At 38.8% G+C, this 16,822-nt stretch overlaps 1 protein-coding gene across 2 annotated transcripts in view; it reads left to right on the top strand.

The window, feature by feature from the left end:
- Positions 1-11,739, top strand: part of LOC121315842 (A-kinase anchor protein 12-like) — a 59,976-nt gene extending 48,237 nt beyond the window's left edge. For both annotated transcript variants that reach the window (XM_041250332.1, XM_041250333.1), the window contains 2 exons: positions 2,981-8,957; positions 10,972-11,739. In XM_041250332.1, coding sequence (XP_041106266.1) covers positions 2,981-8,946 — 5,966 coding nt within the window. In that variant the 3' untranslated portion in view covers positions 8,947-8,957; positions 10,972-11,739. The remainder of the gene's footprint in view (positions 1-2,980; positions 8,958-10,971) is intronic.
- The last annotated feature ends 5,083 nt before the right edge of the window (positions 11,740-16,822 follow it).

Consider the following 16,822-nt stretch of genomic DNA (forward strand, 5'->3'; position numbering starts at 1 on the left):
ATTATATTCAGAGTCACTTACAATAGGACATTGATTTAGTATCTCATCGGCAGGATCGAGCACAAAGAGGTTAAGTGACTTGCTCAGGGTAACACAATGAGTCAGTGAGGTGGTCAGGTGGGATTCGGTAACCTTCTGGTTATAAGCCCTGGACTTTAACCACTGGACCACTTTTGTATAGGAATAGAGACCGAATGAAGTGAATGAAAATGACATGGTTTTAATGTATGTTAATTACACACTACTGTTGTGTGGTTAGGGTATTAATCGCTTTGCTTGAGTCATATCTCACAACATCTGGTTAATTAGACAGTAATGGCTGTTTTTTTTTTTACCAGGGTGGTGGGTGGTTTTCTTGTTACAAGAAATGAGTGAGACAGGTTGACATTCTGAAAGGGGTGGGATTGTAATAGGTCATGAAGTCTGAATGTTTTGATAAAGGACTTTGTAAAATAAAGGGGTGTGTGGGGGTTGAAACCTTGTAACACCCTTCTCAGTTTACTAACAGCCATGCATTCCAGTGGTACAGCTGCCAATGTCAGGACCGTTTATTTATTTTATTTACTTTCCTTGGGTTCCCATTGGTCAACTGGGGATAAAAAATAAAGAATAGAAAGTTTAATTAGACACTGTATGCAAATGCCAAAATGGAGTCAATACTAAAATACTGAGTATAATTTGAAATCACTATTGGATGTTGTACCTTTTTTTTCTAGGTGGAGTAGATGTCTTTCAACACAGAGTTTAATGTTTTGAGTTTGGTTTAGTTCCAGCTATAGATGTAGATGTAGTTCGGATCTTGAAGCAGGTTTGACATCTTAGAAACTAAAACTACTCTATGTTTTAGCAGACTTATAACAGATAAATGTAGTATTGGCTGCTATAAACAATATTTTAATTTAATTAGCGCAGGTTTCATGATATCTTGAGTTCATTTCAACTTCAGTACAGTAATACGATAAATAAAAAAAAACAATCCGAAGTGATTGCACCTGAAGTATCTGAAGATGAGATGTCGAGGAAGTTATTTCAGTTGTGTACAAGTGCTTGTCATTGAACAAAAGTCATTCCAAGCCAGAGTTCACAGAGCTTTCTTTCTATATAGCAAAGCTGTCTATTCATATAGTAATCCTAGGCAAAGACCACTTTCTACATGCTAATTATAATAATAAAAGTAATAAAAATAATAATAATAATAATAATAATAATAATAATAATAATAATAATAATAATAACAACAACAGTGGATCTATTTAGTAATAGTGACTGTTGTGTGCCCTCCCCCCCTTCAGTGAAAGAGAATGGGCATTGACTTCTCAGTGTCCCCTGGAGGATTCTTGTGTTCAATACACATTATCAAATACTTTTAGCCCTTGGTGTGTAACATGTTAAGGGATTACTGTAAAAGTAGGTGAAGATTAAAATAAATACACTAAAAAGTACCTAATGTGTCTAATTTTATTAGAAAAGCCATATGAGCTATAGGTAGCCCATTTACAGCTATACACAGCCCATTGTCCAAAGTACAGCGACAAATTACAATCACATAAAACACATTTAAAACTATACACAACATCACATACATACACAGGTGCAAAAAGTACCTCATTAGTACTATGGAGTATTCAGATTATTTTGGTTTGTTCCAAACCAAACATAGGTTGATATATATATATATATATATATATATATATATATATATATATATATATATATATACATATATATATATATATATATATATATATATATATATATATATATATATATAATATCCTAGTATGGATCAATAACGACCAGATATAATCGTAATAGTTTTAATGTAAAGCAATCGTCTTAAAACTTTTTCTTTTAACAGATCGTTTTTTTTATTTTATTTAAAAAAAAAAAACATTTTATTTTGCTTTAATGTACAAACCCCCAGCTAGGGAAAACAAGACAGTATTAATGTAGGCTGTATATAGAGCTAGACTCTCACACAGCTCATAATTCATTCTGACAGGGTGCATGCCTTGACTAGTCAAGGTGAAAATAAGGGTAAATATTGAGAGTAGTGGTCCAATTGAAGGCTGACAGAGGAATGTAGATACTAAGATTTGTGTGTTTTCTTTTTGGCTGACAACTAACATACCTGTTATTCTGTCTACATTGGCATGAGCCAGAACAAAACAACACATATCGGTAAACAGAGTTCCAGCACTTTCTCTTGCTGATCATTCAGATAAATATGTAGGCTTTCCAAACACTGTACTTTTCTTGAGAGTACATAACATGTTATTGTAATACGTTTCCCTTGCTGCAAAGGAAGAAGGTCAACTCCTAATGGTCATTAGTTATAATCATACATGCTCTTGCTTTTTCTATTGTCTTTACACTTAGTTGGCAGTGGGATGAGCAAAAGTGACTGTTTTGCTGAGAGACATCTACATAGTTATGACTCATCATCTAGCACAAGCTTTTTGAGATGTTATGGTAATAAAATAATGACTTATATCTCATTATTGAGGAGTTTGGTGATAAAACGAGTGATCAGGGGATGATTTATCAGTATGCACGTCTATGAAGAGGTATGTGATAAATACAGCGAACAAGGGGATGGGGCGGGTCTGGAGATGCAGTACTGAGTGTCCTGCTGATATGCAGTGCCTTTTAAACCTGTTTTACTTTGAATGAAATTACTTTTAAACAGCGTGTGTAAAATAAACAGCGCATGTGAAAATAAACTGGACCTGATGCATCGGAAAGGCGCTGAATAAATGGAGCGCAAAGGGTTCATGGAAATGTTAATTCGCAAGAAAAATCAAAAATGGAACGATAAAGAACATTATTGCTTAGAGACCAGGATTCCCTGCAATAATTACAATTACCACATAAAAGAGTTTTGCAAACCAAAGAAACTTTAACAAATTGCTAATTTATAACTAAAGTAAAAGGATTTCAAAATTTGTATTAAAAATGACTCTATTATTTTTATTTGCAGTTGGGCAAAGCGACTCCGCAGCTGTGTCCCAGAAAGACGAAGTGGCTGAGAAGATGGAAACAGTACAAGAAGAAGTTGAGTCTCAGGTGAACGGGGAGAAGGAAAAAGAAAAGGATTCACCGGCTGAGAATAACGAGTCTCCAACTGAGGAAAAGACAGAGAAGGAGGAGAAGCCCAGTGAGCCTGAGACAAATGAAGTTGGATTTAAAAAGGTCTTCAAATTTGTAGGCTTTAAATTTACATTGAAGAAAGATAAGAATGAAAAGACTGAGCCTGTCCAACTGCTGACTGTAAAAAATGAGGAAGGCGAAGCGAGCAGCTCAGAAGTCACTGAGGAATCAAAGGCACAGACTGTGACAGAGGAGACCAAACCATCTGAGGAGGAAGAAAGTGCACCTGAAGAGAAAGATGTGTCCGAAACTGCAACTGAGCTTGTTGCTGCTGAGGTTCCTTCAGAAAAAATCAATGGGGAAGACAGTGAAAAGCCAGAAGAAGCTGAAGAGGCAGCAGAGGTAGCAGAAACAGTTAAAGAACCGGAGAAACCAGCAGAGTCTCCAACCAGCCCTGCATTACAGGAGACACAATCCCCTCTTAAAAGGTTTTTCTCTCAGGGGTTGTTTTCCAATCTGAGAAAAAAGACCAGTTTTAAAAAGCCTAAAGAAGAAGAACAGCCAGTTGTTGAAAGTACTGAAGCTGTCGCTGAGGAAGAAACAAAGGAACCACAGGTAAAAGAGGAGGAGGCTCCAACAGAGGTTGAGAAAAAAGTAGAAGAGACAGCCACAGTACCGCAACCAGAACAGCCTGCAACACAAAAAGTCACTGAAGCAACGGAGGAAGTGTCAGAACCCACAGAGAAAGAACCAGAAGCAGCAGAGCAGAAAACAGAAAAGGTTAAAAGTGATGTAGCTGCTGAGGGTCTGGATGCTGTTCCTGAGATTGTGAAGGAAAAAGTGACAGACCTTCAAAGCTGTGTTCTAGAAAACAAAACAGAAGCAGAGGTTCCAGAGGTGACAAGTGAAGCAGAGCAAGACAAAGCAATGAAAGAAGAGGTTCAGCCGGGTGAGCCTGCAGCTGAGTCAAAACCCACAGCAGAAACGGTAAAAGATGCTGTAGAACAAACAATTCCAGAGGACTCGTCCACAATCAAACTGCCACAAGGTGTCACAACTGAGGCTGAACTGTTATCTTCCCAAGAAAAAGCCAAGCTACAAGGTAGTCCACTTAAAAAGCTTTTCAATGGGACTGGATTGAAAAAATTGTCTGGAAAGAAACACAAAGGAAAGAAAGAGGAAGAGTCAAAGCTTACTGAAAATGGGACTGAGCAGCTGCAATCTTCCACTGAATCTGCAGAAGGACAAAAAGTAGAGAGCTTACCCTCTTCACCTGAAGAATCTACTGAGAATGTTGTTGCAGATGCAGACCAGACAGAGACTGGGCTGGAAACAGAAGGGGATGGTGCTACTGATGGAGAAAGGAAAAGGGACGGCATTACACCCTGGGCTTCATTCAAAAAGATGGTCACGCCAAAGAAGCGAGTCAAAAGGCCTTCTGAGAGTGACAAAGAAGACGAGTCAACTGAAAAGCCTAAAAGCGCAACTATGTCTTCAACAGAAAGTTCAACATTTGCTGAGAAACAGGAAGTGTCAAAAGCCAATGAGGAGGAACTGAATTTAGAACCAAGCACTGAAGAGCCCAAAAAGAAAGTTGACACGTCTGTGTCCTGGGAAGCTCTGATCTGTGTAGGCTCATCCAAAAAGAGGACAAGAAAGACATCAGACTCAGATGATGAGTCTCCAAAGTTAGCAGTGGAAGTCGAGAAATCAGTTGAGGAATCTGAAAAAACTAAGAATGCAACAGGAGAATCTCCAATAACAAGCTCTCAAGAAGCAGACCATGAGCAAGCATGTTCCTCACCAGAGCAAGCTGGAAGTCCCTCTGATGGAGAAGGGGTGTCTACTTGGGAATCATTTAAGAGGCTAGTTACCCCAAGAAGAAAACCCAAGCTGGAAGACAAACCAGAGGAATCAGTTACAGCTTCTGCTGCTGAACAAGTTCCTTCAGATGGCGAAGCTGGAAAAGAGGAATCCTCATTTTCTTTAAAGAAACTAATGCCAGGGCGCAAAAAGAAGAAGTCTGATGCCAAGCAAGAGCATATCCCTGCAGATGAAGCCAGAAAAGAGGCTTTGGCAACAGAAACTGGTGAAGAAGACTCCGATACTCCAGCTGTTGTCCCTTTGTCAGAATATGATACTGCAGAGCCAGAACAAGTTGAGATTGTGCTGCAAGAGAAGACTACAGTAGAAGTAAAGCAACTATCAGAAGCTCAGATTGTAACTGAAGAGGCTAAACCAGCAGCTGCTTCTATCATCCAAGAGGCAAAGGCAGTTTCTGAGGAAGAAAAACCTGTACCTGTGAAGACTGAAATAGTTGAAGAAAGGTCACCATCCTGGATATCAGCAACAGTTACTGAAGAAATAATTGCACAGAGAATTGAAAGTGTAAGCACACACCAGCAGCTCAGTGACATAGCTGAAGAAGTGCTAGTGGAAGACACTGTCTCAGCTGTGGAAGTGTCAGCTCAAATCACCCAGGATGACACTATTGCTGAAGATATTGTGGAGCTGACGTCAGAGGCAGTGACAGCATTCGAACAGGTGCATGAAGAGTCCTTTGCTGAGGAGACTGAAATGGTGTCAGCAGTTTCACAGCTAAACGAGTCTGCAGCAACATCAGGAGATGCTACGCCTGTACAGGTTACCGAAGAATATGAAGTTAAAAAAACAGAGGATAAATTGCTGGAAGTTGCCGAAAGAGTGAAGTTGACTCCCGTTGCCTTGTCTGTCACTGAGGCAGCTACAACAACAGAAGAGGCTATTGTAGCAACAGCAGTGCAGTTGGTGGAGTCAGTTGTAAAAGAAGATGTGAAAGCTGATGTGGAACAGAAAGAAACAGAAGCAATTGCATATTGCACAGACCTGGCCACCCAAGGGCTGGAAGCAGTTGAGAAAAGTCTTCCAAAAACCACAGTGGAGGTCATCACTGTCATGGAGGCAATTTCCACAGAAGTAATTGCTGAACAGAAGCCTGAAACATTGGCAATACAAGCAGCTAAAGAATTCATTCAATGGGAGCTGGCAGAGCAAGCCAAGACTGAGGGAGTAGATGCAGTTGAGGAGATTGAAACAAAATTTAAAGTGGCTGAGATCAAAGGAGAGCCAGAATCCCAAATAACCAAAGCAGTAGAACAGATCGTTGAGGCATCAAAGGAACTCCTTGTAGAACAGGCAGTGGAGGAAGTCGCGCAGATTGTAGAAATAGAGATAAAGAAAGATATTGACTCAGTGCAACCCAAAGCTGAACCATCTGTGGAGGAGGCAACTGAACTTGAGTTAGCACAACAATTGGAACTTAATGGAGTGCAAGCTGAATTTGAGGTTTTTGAAGAGCAACTGATTATAGCAAATACACCATTGTTTGAAGCAAAAGGTCCAGCTGAAGCAACAGTCGAGGAGCACATTTGCACCCACCATGTAGAAGTAACTGAAAAGTCAGACATTGAAGAACAATCACATGAACTTGCAAAAGTTCAAGAAGTTGTTGATGTCCACAAGGATCCAACTGAAGAAGTCGCCCATTCTGTGTCACAGGAAGCAACTGCCTCAATGCCTGAAGCTCCTGCAATTGAGATTTCAAAAGTCCAGGAAGCTCAATTTGCTGTAACAGCAGCTGCAGTTGAAGAGCAGGTTGGTAAAGAAACTGTCAGCATTACTGACCCATCATCAGAATCTGTAAAGCCTGACACGGTAAAGGTGAACACAGATTTAGGAAAGGCTCTGTCAATAAAGTTTAAAGATGAGCTTGAAAGCACGACTGTGGTTGAACACACAGTAGCTGAGACTGCAGCTGCAATTGTTGAAGCTGTAATTGAAGCTGCTACCAGTGGAATGCCTGATGAAAACTTGAGCCATGAACATTTTAAAACATTGGATACTAAAGCAATAGAGAAAGAACATGCAATTCAGACAGTAGTCATTGAAAAACAGAGCACAATGATTGTTCAGAAGATTATCCAGAATGTTGTTGAAAACTTCAAAGAGAAGGCAAGTGAATCTGAAGTTGAGATTGCAGTCCCACAAGTACAGAATGCTCCTGAAATACAGCTAGCAGCTCCAGAAGTTGCATTACCTGAGAATGAGATTCAGGCATCTGAGCCACAGTTTGAAGAGGAAATCATTTCTACAGCATGCGTGGAAAACACTGAGACACAACCCACAATAATAGAGGAAGCTGAAAAAGTCACAAAAGACCATGGTACTTTGGTGGAAGAACATGAATCTATTTCTGGGACTTCAACAGTATTACCTGAGCAGGTGGAAACAAAGGAAGAAGAAACAACTGAGCATGCAGAAGCAACTGGCATAGTGACACAGAGTCCAGCATTGTTAGAAACACACACAGAGGAGGAAGTCCAGGACAAGACCGAGAACAGTGCGGGGCTGGAAGAAGTCCCAGCTGTGTTTAAAGAAAAGTACCAGGCAGTTGCTGAAGAAGCTCTGAGCCAGACAGTCAAGGAGATAGAAAGCCTTCCAGCTGAAGAAGTAATGATAGTAGAAGAAATTGAAAGGAAATTAGTGGCTGAGGAAATAAAGAGCCAGGAGGTGGAAGATGAACATAAGAGCCAGGAAGATGAAGCCAAAGATAAGGAAGAAGGAGTTAAGAACCAAGAGACAGATGAAGTGATCAAAAGTCAAGAAGTGGAGGAAGTTAAAAAGAACAACAAATTGGCAGAGAATGTAGAGAGTCAAGAAATGGTGGCAGAAGTTGAGAGCCAACTGAATGAGGAAGAAACACAGGAAGTTGTAGAAGTAATGTTCCAGACGGTTATTGAAGTAAAGACTCAGGCAGTGAGGGAAGACGTTGAGTGCCAGGAAGTGGAGATTCAGAGCCAGCTACCAGTGGTAGAAGATCTCTTGAGTCAAGCTACAGTTGTAGAAAATCTACTAACAAAGGCTGAGGAGGAAGAAGATACAAATAAGCATGAAACAGTGGAAGAAGAGGTACCAAGCGAGATAACAGTGGCAGATGATGTATCAAGCGAAACACCAGCAGTAAAAGAGAAAGTGAGTCAGGAACCCGTTGTAGAAGTACTAAGGCAAGAACCAGTGGTTGAATATAAAGAATGTGAGACACCAGCGGTGACAGAGGCACCATGTGAAACACAAGTGGCAGAAGACACAGAGAGCCAAGAACCAGTTAAAGAAGATGTACACAGTCAAGAAATAGCCGTGGGAGAGGGACAAAGCAAAACAACAGTGGTAGATGTACCAAGTGAAATATTAGTTAAAGAGGATACATTGAGCTTGGAGCCAGTTGCAGAAGTACAGAGCCAAGTAGTGGTAGGAGAAACATTACTGCCAGTAGATGCTGCAAGTGAAACAGCAATGGTAGAAGATGTCACTGTTGAAACAGCAGTTGTAGAAGAAGCATTAAGTGAAACAGCAGTGGCAGCAGTTCTGCAAAGCGAAGTACCAGTTGTAGAAGCTATACAGAGCCAAACGGAAGTGAAAGAAGAAGTGCTAAGTCAGGAAGTATTGATAGAAAACGTATTTTGCCAGGGATCAGTGGCAAATGAGGTTAAGGTTAGAGAAAGCCAGACATCAGTGGTGGAAAAACAAACAACAGGGGATGTGGAAAGCCAAACAGTGATAGAGGTCAAGAAAGAAGGACAAGACCAGATACTGACTGCAGAAGATGTGCAAAGCCATACTCCTGCCATAGAAGTACCTGTACAAAGCAACGAATCTGTTGCAAAAGATCTTGAAAGCAAGACACTAGTAGACGACAAAGTAGAGAGTGATAAGTCAGAGATCAAAAAAGACCAGGTAGAGGTGAAAGAAGAAGCAAGCCAAGAAGCAGTAAGTGAAGATTTGCACAGCCAGGACCTTTCAGAACAAACAGTATCTTGAGGCAAAAGCAGGTATGTTATTGTTTTCTTAGATTTTAATTTGTATGTTTTCCAAAATATCCGGGTCTTTTGTTGGTATAAACATAGCTATCAGAGCTATTAGCTTTATATAGCCCAAAGGAGAGAATGTTTCCTGTCACAATTATCTGAAATCAGATTGAAAGTCCATGGAATGATGCCACTACATCTGTTTCCTGTTGTAAAATAAGCCAGAATATCTGGGAAGTTGAAATTTGAAGCAGCCGTAGATTTAATTTGTCTTTAGCAAATCGCCAAAATATGACATTAAGAAATTTTGAAAATATATTAAGAATACAGCTTTCTGATATCTTCTGTCAAGGTCATTGGTGTAAAGAGGCGATTGGCCTGAAAGTGGGAACAGATTAATTGTAAAAAAGCTTTTAATTACCTTTCAGTTTCAAAGCAAGAATGCAATAATTGACATTGCCTACTTAGAAGAAAGACATGCTTGGCTTTTACATGTGTTAAATGTTTAATTAAGTAAGCCAAACAGCCTTGCTTTTGTAACTGTAATAACTTCTGTAAACTGCTAATGTTGCCTGTTGTCATAACTACATTTGTGTATGTATTCAAAAGATGGGTCAGTTAACATTTCACAAGGTCACCTTTATTAACAAAAATTGCTTGAGCAACAGGAGTTATCTCCCCTAACCAGTGTATATTAGCCTAATTCTGCTGTGTAAAACTAACATTAACTCAAAACATTTTTTTTTTTTTGTTTAACTGAATTATGATAAATTATAATTATTTTAGGGATATGCATATAAAAAATGGCCACACATTTATTTGATTGTGTGTGCATGCTTTTTATGTCGGATAAAATGCCTTGGATAAAGTCATCTGCCACAAAAATAAATAATAATAATATGCAAGACCACATATTTAAGCTCAGCTTTCCATGCAAATCCTAGAGTTGAGATCTTTGTATTCCCTTTTCCACACATAAGCCAAATAGCTATAATGTTGACTTCTTGCAACACTATGGGGAATAGACTGCCGGTCCAAGGTGAGGCTGATGCAAAGGATGTCACACAATATATTACTCCTGTATTTCAGCAGAAGAGCAGCACTGCAGTAGTTAACATGAAATACAGGAGTAATATATTGTGTGACATCCTTTGCATCAGCCTCACCTTAGACCGGCAGTCTATTCCCCATAGTGTTGCAAATAAGATGCCTAAAAGCAACCTCTGTTGCACGGATGGATAGGGATAAGCAGGAAGTCAGCATTATAGCTATTTGGCTGAAAGAAAAATCAATTGTGATGCTTTGAAATCTCTGCATCTAAGTGTATTTGTACTATATATATATATGCACAGTGTTTGAATTACACTTTTGTGTGTGTGTGTCATATATATATATATATATATATATATATATATATATATATATATATATATATATAATATATATACAATACACTTAGATGTTTATGTTTCAACGTATCAAAGTTTCGTAGTGTTAATCAATATATATATATATATATATATATATATATATATATATATACATTATATACACACACACACACACACACACACACACACGCGCGTACACACACGTACATACCACACATTGTCTTTGTTTCCTTCAACATGTAACCACAGTTTATTGCAAAAAATCAATTTGGTTTCTTTTTAACTTCATGTCAAACAAACACCCCTGGATAATGCCTAAATGATAAAACATGTCATTTTCTAAAGCTAAACTCATTACTCTAGGAAACATTAATACACCCCTTTATCACAAAATAGCTTTAAAAACGATGCTAATTTATGCTATTTTAATACCATGTAAACAATAACACGTAAACAAAGTTTAACCCTTGTAATGTAGGGGACAATAACAATTTTTGTTGTATACTGTCCCTCCAAAAAAGAAACACAACCATTTGGAGTTATCAGTAAAAAGCAATAATGTATAACATCTCATTCTCATAAACTTTTTTACGTACATGTGTCACTTAAATAAACAGTCTAACTGTTATTTAATCTTCTCCATACAGGTCTATGAAGTAAGAAGGTAATATCTGTGGAAGCCACAATCTGAAAGCAGGAAAAGAAAACTGAGGACTCCTGAATGCACACAGGATGGGCTCTTATAGCGTACGAGTGCACGAAGGATAAGACGTACATACCTACCTACCTACTTACCTGCAGCATCATTCCTGTCAGAAAGACAACCCTGGGACACAACCGGGAGCTTTATCCACTGTTCTGCACAGCTGTGACCTAACAACTTTCAATGCTTTTAGCCTGATGAGCTTGTAATTAATGTGATGTCTGTTTGCTAACTTAATGACCATCCACTCCTCCATTATTATAACCTGCCAGGGACTGTGGAAGGCTTGTATGGTCCTTTGTTTTAGAAAGTACTCAGTGTATTTCCTTGTATAGGGTATGTATCTAAAATAAGCCCTTTTTTCTATTTATATTATTTTTTTGCAAGTATAAAGATACAGAGTTGTCCTTTATCCGTGTCTATGCTGTATGCTGTTATAGCAGGCTTTATTGTATTAAGATTACATGAACATGGTACAGGTGTCCTGTTAAAGGCCAGTTTCAAGTAACTGTAAAGCCTCTATGTTTGGTAATAGACAACTTATGTCTGATTTTTTTTTTTTTTCATACAAACATAGAGTTGCCGTCAAGTGATCATCTGATTTTGTGAATCCACTTTTGAGTTTTGACAGCCTGGGGACAATGAATTCATTATTATTATGTGTAGATGAAACCTTTACGATTTACACACGCTTTGTTAGTCCACCAGTATTTTTTATTTTGTCAACAGCTGGTTAGTCCCTGGTACTGTGACCTAAAGCTTTTTAAATGACACGACAAGCTCTGCAAATTCTACATTTTAACTTATTGTACCTCCTCTGAAAAGAATAAAAATGATTTAAAAAGTGTTCCATGCTCATGTAATTCCAACAATGGGTCTGCCTGAAACATTAAACTGCAAGTGTTCAACCATTGCTTTTGAATGGTTATGATGTTGCCTACTATTCCACATATAATGCTCTGCTTCAATACGCTGCATGAAAAACAAGTATGTACAGATATAGTGGCCATTTAATATATAAAACTGACCCTGCCTTACTGAGACAATTTAACAGTAAACTGGACCAAAATGTATTGTATAAGGGCAAATGCAGCACCAAAAGACATTGTATTAGTATTAGCAATCTATGTACATACAGTTGTACACACTACACGTGATGGAAGGTATGTGAAATTTAAAAAATAAAATTACATTAAATACAGTATTTATCAAGTAATGCCTATCGGTGTAATAACAAGTGCTTATTTCTTGCAGTTCTCAATTAGGTAAAGCCCAGCAAGAAATAGTGGCATGACTCCCCCTGCTGGCATCTTCTATGATTAATCTCCAGTTTTGAATTTCTTATTTGCAGTTGGCACTGTGTAAAATATCAATGCAGAATCATAGCTGCAACCTGGAGGAGCTTGTAGGAGCTGCTGTGTCTGAAAGGTTTTCTGTGTGGACGGGAGTTTTGGGGCAGGGGTGAGTTAAAATGAGCTACAGTACCTAGTTGAACATTAAAGCTCCATTTGCACTGCCTTAACCCTATTTATGCGATCAATGCTGTTTCAGTCAATGGGTCCCTTCAGGTCCAGTAAGGGTTGTATGTAAGCTATTCTTGGAAGAGTGAGCTCACCGGGCTCAAAACAGAAATGATGTCATATTTGGGGCTAAGGGTCAATGCCTCACATACAAGCCCATGAGTGCAGGATTATGCTTAAAAAACAGATCTGTGCTTAATGCAGGTGGGAATGTTCCATTAATTGGGCCCAATGAGTATGGTGCTCAACAAGAACACTGTGCAATGGAAACATACCTGGATAAAGGATGGGAAGCAGAGCTGTTTATTTTGCAGGACCCCTGTGACACTTTGAAATCCATTGTCGGAATTAACATTTATTAATAAATAATAAACAAAATACCTTCTTAACTTATTAGCTTATTATTATAAATTATGCTTGTCACCCACGATTCTAAAGAAAAAACAAAAGAAAAAAAATTACAAGAATTCGAGGAGGAAATCAAGTTTTCTGTATGAAGACAGCAGCTCCTTTCTCTAATCTAATTTTAGGCATTAGCTTACAAGAGACATTTGAACAACCACAATCAACTCCAGAAATTAGGTTGCTTGCATTCATTTCTTTGTGCTTTTTATATCATAACCTGAATGTGAACTTGGTAACATTTGTACAAATTGTATACCTATGTACCTTAAATCATATTGTAATAATAAATAACACATAGCTTCCAAAAATAATAAACTTATAATAACGGTAGCATGGATTTGATTCTATCTTTTGTAGTTTCCGAGCTGTTAATACTATGGAAACACATTATTGTTAAATTTCATTTAAATAAAGCTAGCCTTACAAAACTTGCCTGCTGTACTAACTGAACTGTATGTATTGAAGACATTATATGACAACACTGTTCACCAGTGTTTATATGAATACTATACTGTGCTGTCTGTAATAATAACGTAAATAAATACTGGGGAAAAGAAGAGGTGTCTCAACCTACAATGCTAGCAATCCCCATCTAATTATTAGCTGTTAAAACATCTGGTTAACTATACCAATCCTCGGTTCACTCAGTGTATAGATAAGCTTTCCTTTAACACATTTAACACCCGTGCTGCTGTATACTGCTGAACATTCATGCAATTGTTGACGAATTTGTTGGCAATTTAAACACATTATTGTGTGTTATTGGCCACTTATTGTGCACCTGGTATGGATATAAAATCCCATGCAAGGATTACAGAAAATAGATTATTTTAACATTTCTTGAACCAGTTTAACCAGATCCTCAACCAACATCAAACTCCAAAAACAGCACAACTATCTAAAAAAAACAGAAAGCATCAGACCACTAATCATCTAAAGCATAGCCCCAGCTTCCCCATCGCGGCTACCCATATCTGTGAACATTTTATATATTTGAATACAGATCCTTCAAAATGGCTGCTTCAATCCTTTCAGCGTCCTACTCATGGAGACAATGTGTTTAACCGCTTTCTTTGGATTTCTCAAATGCGCAGAGTTCACTGTTTCCATCAATCCCCAGCTTTCCCTTCATTGGCATCCATTCCTGTGACCTCTCACTGGTTCCCAGATCCCACTTCACCCTCCTACTACACACTTCCAAGATAGATCAGCTTCATCAAGGCCAGTTCATTCAGCTGTCAAAGGTTAACTCTCCTCTGCCCTTGTAGCTCCATGTCTAGTTACCTCACATGTAGGAAACCTCACTTCCCATCAGACCCATTCATTGTTCATGGATTCTTCCTGTTCAGTCATATCGAAACATTGGTTCTCTTCTCACTTGGCCTCCCTGATCTCCAAGGCAGGCCTCCCACCCCAGTTCTACACCCCTCACTCCTTCAGGATCAGGGCTGCAACATCAGCAGCCAAGGCAAGAATCAACCAGCATTTCATTAAGGGTCTGGGGCGCTGGTCTTCAGCAGTTGACTTGTACATTCGCTCTTCCATTTCTGACATTTCCACAGCTCAACAAAGTACTGCTAGCTTGCCCAGAGTAGGGGCGATCTCTTCGCTGCGACCACCGGAGAGTTCCTCCTACGAGGGTTTTTTTTTTCCTCGATATAGTTATACATTCACATAATACACATACACATAATCCATATATCTATTTAACCCCCTTTTTATTGTTGTTTTGTGTTTTTTTTCCTATGTGGTGGCACATGGTCTTTTTCTTGTTTTTCCTTTGGGGGGTAAGTGATCTCACTGCCTTGACCTCAGGTCAGGCTACAACACCTCTGCCTTTGGATGAGGGGGGTTCTCATCGTACACCTATCCTTTCGCATCTAATGCGCTATTTCTTATCTCAAAACAGACTCCGTCCTTTCATTTTCAGGTTTGCGTCCGCTACCTATTCCATTCTCAATAGATGCTGCGCAGTCTTGGAGACCACACCTCTCCTCTTTGAGCAAGACAACCCCTTTTATATGTTTTCTCTAGCGGTCTCTCCTCTACCAACCCAATCTATTATCTAACAAGCTATTCTTATACCCCTTGCTCCCATCCAGTGTAACTGCACCAGTGGTCACTGCTGGATTTTCCCTATGAGTATACTTAAACAGGAAACCATAAAGTACTATTTTTGTATTAGGGCTACTATTTATATTTTCAAAATTGCTTCACATCGATGCTTGAAGCCCATTGTATTCTTCTTACCTTTTCTAAAAAATACATGAGAAACCCTTTCAATGAGTACTGTATTTCCATTGGAGACAGACATGAAGGTTCAAAGCAGTGACAATTTCATATCACTGCAAAACTTACAAAAACTCTATAACAGACAGAACTCTTGTTTTGAAGTAAGTGGAACTCTTTTTCAGAGTGGGATAATACTATTTAACCCTTAGCAGTCCTATGTCGGACCAGGTCCGACATTACAATTTTCATTTTCCGGTCCAACATCATCAAAAAGACATCAGGCACAGGTCTCTAGTCATTTTTTCTCCGGAAAAAGCGAGGAAAACCTTTCAATGGCTGAGTGAGACCGACAGGAGCTGAGAGAAGCCAAAAAAAAGGGGCGGATCTGAATAATACACAGAGGCCCTGCATCAAAGACCTAACACGGGCATAAAAAAACATGATAGCTGCTTCCGCATCCAGCGCTCAAAGAATATCACAGACATTAGCTTTTTGAGATGTTATAATAACAAAATTATGACTTGGAATGCATTATTGAGGAGTTTGGTGATAAAACGAGTGATCAGGAGAGGATTTATCAGTATGCACTATGAAGAGGTATGTAATAAAGAGCTGGGGCTTGGCTGGAGATGCAGTACGCAGTGTATGCAGTATCCTGTTGATATGCAATGCCTTTTAACCCTTAGCAGTCCATTTATTCAGCGCTCGTCAGGCGCGTCAGGTCCAGTTTATTTTCACATGCACTGTTTATTTTACACACGCTGTTTAAAATATGTATTTTTTTCAGAATAAAACAGGTTTAAAAGGCACGGAATCACAAAAGTACACTCAGCACTGCATCTCCAGCCAAGCCCCACCTCTTGTTCGCTGTATTTTTCACATTGCTCTTTATAGACATGCATACTAATAAATCCTCTCCTGATCACTCATTTTATCACCAAACTCCACAATAATACAATCCAAGTCATTATTTTATTAGTATAACATCTCAAAAAGGTCTGCAAATGTCTGTGATATTCTTTGAGCGCTGGATGCAGAAGCAGCTATCTCCTTTGTTTATGTCTGTGTTATCTCTGTGGTTCATGGGGCTATCAGATACAGCCGCTTTGACTTTTTCGGCTTCGTCTGACAGGCGCCGAATAAATGAACCACGAAAGGTTAAACAGATGAAACAAAAAAAGCAATAAGAAACCGTTTGTAGTTTGTTATCTCCCCCTTGTGGTGTAATGACTGCTTTACTTGTCAATCTCAGTCATAACTGACTGCTTGGTCCTGGGTCTTTGATATCTTAAATCCGGAAAGGCATGTGACAGCAGCTTAGTTTGGCTGAAAACTTGTTAAACATTTTCTGGAACTTCAATAAAACTAAATGTAAAATCTGCAGTGTCTTACTCCTTTTACTGATGGCAAATACATGCCGTAGAATATATTAATTTGTTTATGTATCTATTTTTACAAAGCATTTTTTCAGTAAACATGTGTTTCATGTTAATCGCACACCCTTCTCCTTAGTCTCAAAATTTGTTCCAATCTTATCAGACAAATGCTATTGAAGGTGGTTGGTGCCTGTTGATCAGACCATGTTCATTTTATTATACAGCCTGGGCAGGGCTCCATACCTTCATTCTCTGCATTTCA

The sequence above is a fragment of the Polyodon spathula genome, chromosome 5 (assembly GCF_017654505.1).
Source record: "Polyodon spathula isolate WHYD16114869_AA chromosome 5, ASM1765450v1, whole genome shotgun sequence".
In the NCBI taxonomy this organism is placed as follows: Eukaryota; Metazoa; Chordata; class Actinopteri; order Acipenseriformes; family Polyodontidae; genus Polyodon; species Polyodon spathula.